The sequence below is a fragment of the Dermacentor variabilis genome, chromosome 9 (assembly GCF_050947875.1).
Source record: "Dermacentor variabilis isolate Ectoservices chromosome 9, ASM5094787v1, whole genome shotgun sequence".
Lineage (NCBI taxonomy): Eukaryota > Metazoa > Arthropoda > Arachnida > Ixodida > Ixodidae > Dermacentor > Dermacentor variabilis.
In genome coordinates, this window is record NC_134576.1 from 9,649,022 (window position 1) to 9,656,338 (window position 7,317).

General features: G+C 50.5%; 1 protein-coding gene across 1 annotated transcript in view; it reads left to right on the forward strand.

Annotated features, from left to right (window-relative positions):
* LOC142557946 (uncharacterized) overlaps positions 1-3,202 on the forward strand; it is a 55,527-nt gene extending 52,325 nt beyond the window's left edge. The window contains exon 21 of the mRNA XM_075670132.1: positions 2,973-3,202. Within this exon, the coding sequence (XP_075526247.1) occupies positions 2,973-3,202 (230 nt within the window). The remainder of the gene's footprint in view (positions 1-2,972) is intronic.
* The last annotated feature ends 4,115 nt before the right edge of the window (positions 3,203-7,317 follow it).

The following is a 7,317-nucleotide window of genomic DNA, read 5'->3' on the forward strand; positions in this document are numbered from 1 at the left end:
GGATTTCCTCATCACACAGGAACATTCGGAAATGCAAGATAGAGAACATATTTTGTACTAGAAAAACACTAAACACCAAAGCACTACTCATCAAAGCCCAGTCGGATGGGTTTTTTCACCAGTCTACCAAACCGTGTTACAGTGGGAGTGGGGTCACCACTGGCCATAGCGCGAGTTGGAGGCCCCGCTGAATCTGTTGCAGTTGCGCCATCTGGGCTATGAGTTATTTGTGCCGCGCTCGGCTGCTCCGCAGTTTCTGGATATTCGCAAGTTTCCACGTGCGCCCTTTCTTTTGGAAGACGGTTAAGCATTCTCCTGTTTCGGCGGAGGCAAACGCCGTCGTGTGTTCGCACTACATATGACCGCGGTTTCGGTGCTCGTGCGAGGACTGTGGCCTTGGATTGCATGTCTGTCACCCAGACCAAGTCACCTGCTTCTAGCTCGGGAAGCCGTCTGGCCCGATGGCGTCGGTTGTAGTAGCGGCATTGCCGCCGTCTCACCGTCTGGTCTCTGGCCACGACTTTCGGGCTGCTTTTTGCCGGATTTCGATGACGTGGTAGCATTGGGACTCTTGTCCTCAGTCGCCTACCCATAAGTATTTCCGCAGGACTGACCCCAAGAATGCCAGGCGTCGCCCTGTAAGCCAACAATGCCAAATAAGGGTCTTTAGACTTTAGAAGGAGGTGCTTAACCGTCGGAACCATTCGGTCTACTTCCCCATTGCCCTGCGGGTGCCTCGGACTCACGGTGACATGGCGAAACCCGTAGGACATAGCGAACTGTTGAAACTCAGTTGCCACGAACTGAGGACCGTTGTCGGTTACCACGCACTCAGGGATTCCGTGCCTAGAAAAAATTATTTTCAGTCTATCAATGACCGTTCCCGACTTTGTGGACGGAAGAATGGCTACCTCAGGGTAACGTGAAAGATAATCCACGGCGACAGGGTATGCCTGGCCGTTGATTACGCACAGATCTACTCCCACTCTCTCCCAAGGAAACGATGGTGTTGCGGTTGCTATCATGGGCTCGGCCAGTGTGCGCAAACAGTGCACTGATTCACGAACTGTGCCAGATCGGTGCTCAATCCTGACCACCAGACAGAACCTTTAGCAACATTACGACAACGCACGATACCCTGGTGCCCATCATGTAGTCTACACAGTACTTCCGTTCGAGACTGTGGGATTACAAGCCTTGTTCCTTTCAACAAGAGACCATCAATTATGCTAAGGCATGCTCTATATTGCCAGTAAGGCATGAGGAAAGAAGGAACATTCGGTTTCCTTGGCCAATTGATTTTACATAGTCTGCGCAGGTGTTTGCAAACGGGAACATTAATTTGACATTCTCTCACTCTGGATAAAAAATGGTCCCCCGTTTCCAAGCCAAGCAAACACGCCTTAGAGTACGCTGTGATATCTGACGCACTCAAGCCTTTTTCAGAATCGCTGCCTGCTACAGGGGATCGCGAAAGGGTGTCGGCTGTGACTAGCGATTTGCCGGGAATGTACTGGACCGTGAAAAGATAGTGCATTAGGCGTAGCCGGAAGCGTTGAATTCGAGGGGGCACATCATCAATGGCCATCTGGCCCAGTAAAGACACTAAAGGCTTGTGATCAGTTTCAAAGGTAACGTTTAGGCCACGGATGTACTCTTCAAATCTTTCGGCTGCCCACGTCAGCGCCAGCGCTTCATCTTCAATCTGGGAGTATCGCCGTTCTGTGTTCGTGAGAGAACGAGACGCGAAAGCTATTGGTCTACGGTGACCGTTTTTCTGCGTTTGAAAAAGAACAGCTCCCAGTCCGAAAGAGGATGCGTCCGCTGAAAGGATGGTAGGAAGCGTTGCATCGTACATGGCCATACACTGCGCAGAACAAATGAGCTTTTTCAGCTCGTTCAGCGCTTTTGCTTAGTCACACCCCCAGACCCATCCGCTATCTTTGTGCAAAAGAGCACGCATCGGAGCGGTAGTTTGCGCCAGGTGAGGCAGAAAGCGACCTACACTCTAAGAACAGTTTACACCCTTTAGCTTGCCCCTTCTGCCACACAAAGATAATCGTCATCTGCCTTGATGCGTTTCCTTTCTTTATCGCTGCGAGCCCAGAACTTTCCAGTAACGAATGGCACACGCGTTATCAGCATAGAACATTTTGGAGTGCCCCTTCTGATAACGCGCGTGGTGTTCGTCACTGGAAAGTTCCGGGCTTGCAGCGGTAAAGAAAGGAAACGCATCAAGGCAGATGACGATTATCTTTGTGTGGCAGAAGGGGCAAGCCAAAGGGTGTAAACTGTTCTTAGAGTGTAGGTGATTGCCCATGCCGAGCAAGCTTCTCAGTTCGGTAGAACAGAAGCATCCCACTTCTGACACCATGTGGTGACACGGCATACGAGCGTGACGCGTGTCGGAAGGAACAGTCGACGAGCCGCGCCCCGGGTGACGAAAAGTCCCCTGCCTATTGTGCTGGCCGATAACATACACTCTGGGGGCGTCACGTGTTACAAGTAGCTTGGCACTCGCAGTGGTCGCCCAGCTATCTGTCGTGACGTTACACGCCGCACACAGGCAGGCAATAACAGCACAGCAATTACTGCCGGTAACCATAGTGGCCGCCCTAACCGTGGGAGCACCCGTGCACCGCCGACGCCCCGCTTCGAACCGAATTCGCGCACGTTGCTCCGCCCTGTCAGCGAGAAACAAGCGCCAAAATCCGTCATCGCTAAATGTCATTTGAGTTGAGGTCAAATCTTTAGGTACATTCTGTCGTACTTATTGATATAGGTTGTTTGGTTTCACGCTGCTAGGACTACAGACCACGGTGTAAGAATATTATAGCAGACAGCACCGAGCCGTAATACGCGTTTGATTTCTAGTTAGTGGAGAGATAGAGATTCTTATTTGAGGAAGGAAGAATTGGGGTAAAGTGCAGCGCAGTAACTGTCTCTCAGATGAGGACACCTCCACCGTGCAGTTGAGGTGTTCTCATCTGAGAGGCAGTTGACGGGCCACAGCACTAGCATTGGTGATGCGTTGACTGCAACGACCGTCCGTCGCTTCGTTGTCCCTGCCGTGCGGGCAATCGCCGTTCACTTCGGAAATGCAGTTTGCCTCGCCGTGGGCTTCTATCCCACCTGCTCGAAGCGGCTGTCCGACTGCGGCGCCACCACTGCCAGTCGGCAAACCTGCTTTTATTTTGAATAAAGCATGGTGTGAGACCGGGCTAGTTGGTATCCCACGCTGAAATGACTGGCACAAGAGTGGACACGGGTCACTAAAAAGGCGCTTGTCTTTGTCTCCTTTTTAGTGTTCCGTGTCCACTCGTGCGCTAGTCACTTCAGTTTTGAATAAAGTCAGTCGCCACTCCTTTCTCAAGCTGTCAAACCGCGTTTGAAAGCTTGTCTCCGCTAAACTTGCCGCCACTAAACAGAGCTCCGGACAGGACGATGCGGAACGCCATAGAAGCCTGATTGTTCACTGCATCATTAATTTGCTACCTCGCTCTCGCATGGCACGCGATGACGGTAACGAGCAAACGCCAAGTAGACGCCGAGCAGACGGTGTGGCGCAGGTGAACATTTGTAAAGGCATTCGTCCGTTCCACTTGCTAAGGAGGGTGCAAGGTAACTTGAAAGAAAGCGTAAAGGTATACTGAAGTCCTGGTGTCGCATGCATATGAACGCAGCTTATGGTTACAGCGCCAAAATTTTTCTTGCAAGCGTCATTCCACCAACCATGCAGCATGTAACAGGATGGCAAGCAGATGCTGACCAGACGACGCGGCGCGGATCAGCATATCTCGAAGGGCATTTGACCTTCCTATTGGCTTAGAATTCGTGTAGTTTCCGCAGTGTAGCAACCAGCTTGTAAGATGCACTATAGACCCGAAAGCATTACAGAAGGAAGTGGCACATGTAGAGGTAGTCCCACATAGCTTGAGCAGAAGTTTTAAAAATGAGAGGCACTCCGGACGCGGAGTTGAAGCGAATGCACAATGTTGGCACTGATGTAGAGTTACTCAGGCTGTTTTTTTATTTTCCCCTTAAGTAAATGATTAGTCATGTTTAGTTAATAAACTTTTCAAGTATTGGCTGTAGACCCCAAGTGTGATACGCAAGGCTGTAGAGCACCTTGAGAAAACTTTGAATAAACTGTTTCCAACACTATATATCTCTAGCAGGATACGTTGTTGGGCAAGTTGGTTCATTGTATTTGGAAAGATTGGATGCGCTTTGTAGCCGATCACACGGAAGTAGACGGGACAGGCGCAAACTGACGACTGAGGTTTATTCGAGGGAAACACTTAAATATCAGTTCATGCCAGCGCAGGCACATCAAGGTATTAGCAGCAGATATGACGAGAAAAAACAAAATCAGAAAAAACCCAATGGCGTGGCTCAGCTAATCATATATTCTAGGAAACGTGCGTCCCTATTGTAAAGTATAATCGATGTGACACTGATGCATGCTTCTCCATTCTTTTTTATGTAATATGTCTGTAGAAGTTCCCGTGCTTCCGTACTGGGAGCAACGTCATCTGCCCATGCATCGCCTAGTTCATAAATGCAGGCCTCTGCTCAACCAAGTTAAGATTCTGCGCAGCAGTAAGAAAAAAGAGCGGGAACTTCTGATACCCTGATGTGCCTGCGCTGGCATGAACTGATATTTAAGTGTTTCCCTCGAATAAACCCCAGTTGTTAATTTGCGCCTGTCCCGTCTACTTCCTTGTGATCGTCTACTTAGCGTCTATGGTGGCCGCATTTCGATGGAGGCGAAATGCGAAAACACCCGTGTACTTAGATTTAGGTGCACGTTAAAGATCCCCAGGTGGTCGAAATTTCCGGAGTCCTCCACTACGGCGTGCCTCATAATCAGAAAGTGGTTTTGGCACGTTAAACCCCATAATCCAATTCTACTTAGCGCATCTAATCTTTCCAAATACTACATATCTCATGTGGTCCTTTTTTGCGCGTTCCAAAGAAAGCCCGCGAAATATGAAAAAATCCCACTTGACGTTGCGCTTGCGCACTGTTATTGTGTTATGCGCACTGTGTTAGGGTGTTATGAATGAACAAGGTCGGCTGCAGCGAGACTGGCCCGCGACAGGGCGTTATGCCTGGTTTAGGTATCTGGACATGCGGCTCTTATCGCATGACGGTGCAAATGAATACTATGGGCCTAGCATTGCCGAAGCGATAAAGCGTGTATAGGACACGAAAAACAACAGACAAAAACAGCATTTTGATTCTGCTTGAAAAAGGAAACGGCGAAGCGAAACCCCTGGGAACGATGAAAGGCGGTGACGGCTGCTACAATTTTGGATTTGTACACGAATGACCTTGTAGTAGTTTTCGAATTGAACGATGATGCTACAACTTTAAACCTTAAGGCTCGAATAGCAGCGGATAGATCACATGGGGAAGAAAGCTAATGTTAAAAAAACATGGGCTATATTCAAGGATGATTACGCATGTCTTGTTAAGACGATGACTCTTTTCGAACTGACCCCGTCTGCTCTCCTTCTCGCACTATCTACCAGACGTTCTTTGTTGATCTCGCACCCCGCTCGAGCGCATCGCTTCGTGGCCGCAGTATCGGGTGGGCGTGTCTGGCTTCACGTCCCCCGGAAACTCCTCAGCAGGCGGGCTTATGCAAGCTTAACCGGCGACTCAGGGCTGAATCGCAGCCCGCGATCAACTTCCCTTTATAGACGCGCGCCACGTCTGTCTGTTACTAGCGCCAAAGGAGGCGTTCGCATACGCATAGAGTTCCTTGTACAAATTCCCTCCTTCTCCGTACGGACTCGCTCCTTATCCTGTTCCGGTCTCGCCTTCCTATTGGCCAGGAGCAATCGTCTGTTCTGGGAGGTTCTAGATTTTTCTTTCGCCCCGTCGACGCCGAGTGCGGCAACGAAGGGGAGAGGGCGGCTCGTAGCACGGGCGAAGTTACGCGCCCTCCGTCGCTTCTGAGTAATCATTTCCTACTTCTTTCTGGAAAGTTCGGCGGCCAGTCTGACCTACTTTTTCCGTTGAGCGCGCGCGAGGGTGCGCAGCCACAAGGCAGGAATGGGCCATGGAGACAGGCCTTTGTGTCCAGCTCTCCAACTTCCCCTTTCAATCTTCCACAACTCTAGCCCGAACAGTGAACATTCCATGCCCCAGGGCACGCGGACAAAAGCACGTGTGACTTCTGTCCTTTCCTGCCTCTACCATCAGACTCATCGTCATCTGATATCGGACTCATCCTCCCCCGCCCAAATTACCATCACGGTAAAGAAAAGTCGAATGGGCGGCAATGTTGGGTAGTGCAGCACATCCTTTCTATGAGAAGGACAGCGGCGGAACTATTTGAGAGGTGGGGGTGGCGTGATGGTGACGAGGGGCAAGGGAGATTTAGGTCCTCATCCCACATTACATGTTTTTGGTGTTTCCCTCTTGCCCCTCCACTCCAGAGAGCAGTGGACAGTCGGACTGACAGGAAACGACGAACACTCTACCAAGCAAATGCACCTCGCTTCGTAAGAAAGGGCCCCGCCGGCGTGGCGGGGGATTTCCTGTTTTTGCAGCTCGACAAGCTCTCCCCAAATGATCAGGCTAAACGCATGCTGTTACGTTAGGCTGAGGGCCCCGTCTGCTTGTTCTGGTTTTCTCGCTTCATACATGCCGCTCGAAATTCCGTTGTCCATGGTTCCATATACTAAGCAGGTTAGAATAAATGGCCCCCCTTCTCCTACTGTCCGAGGTGAGGCCCTGGGCTGCAGCCGCCTTACCCCCCCTCCTCCCCGCCCCCTTTATCGAGCGCTACGCCTTAGTCCCTGAGAGAGTGCGCCCGCAGGTTGTTCCTGTTTACTGGTTGTAGATCATAACTTATGTGGTACCTCGTTTCAACCAATCCCAGCGAACTGCAATATATCCAGTGCTCCTCAGGCGCCCGTATCCCTGCGTGTTCTCCACAGCAACGCTATTTGGCTGTGACCAACGTTGAGCACAGATATGGCTTACTGCAATGAGCAAAAATCGGATAAGGTTTTGGCTCCAGGTACGTCAAGTGCACATAGAAGGCGCGCAGTTGTGCTACATCAACGGTGGCATCCAGGTACGTGTCCGAGCTGAATGACGATTGTGCGTGCATATGAAACGTCGAGACAGACTGGGACTTTTACGAAGAAACGACGTAAATCTTTAATCCTGGACGAGGACGGGGGGACAGGTATTTAGCTAAAGTTTTCTTAAGACCGACATGCAAGTGTTCGTAGTGTGGGTGCTGAAGCTGCAGTGTCAAAGTCTTCAGTGTGGAGAGTACTTAAGGAGAGGCAACTT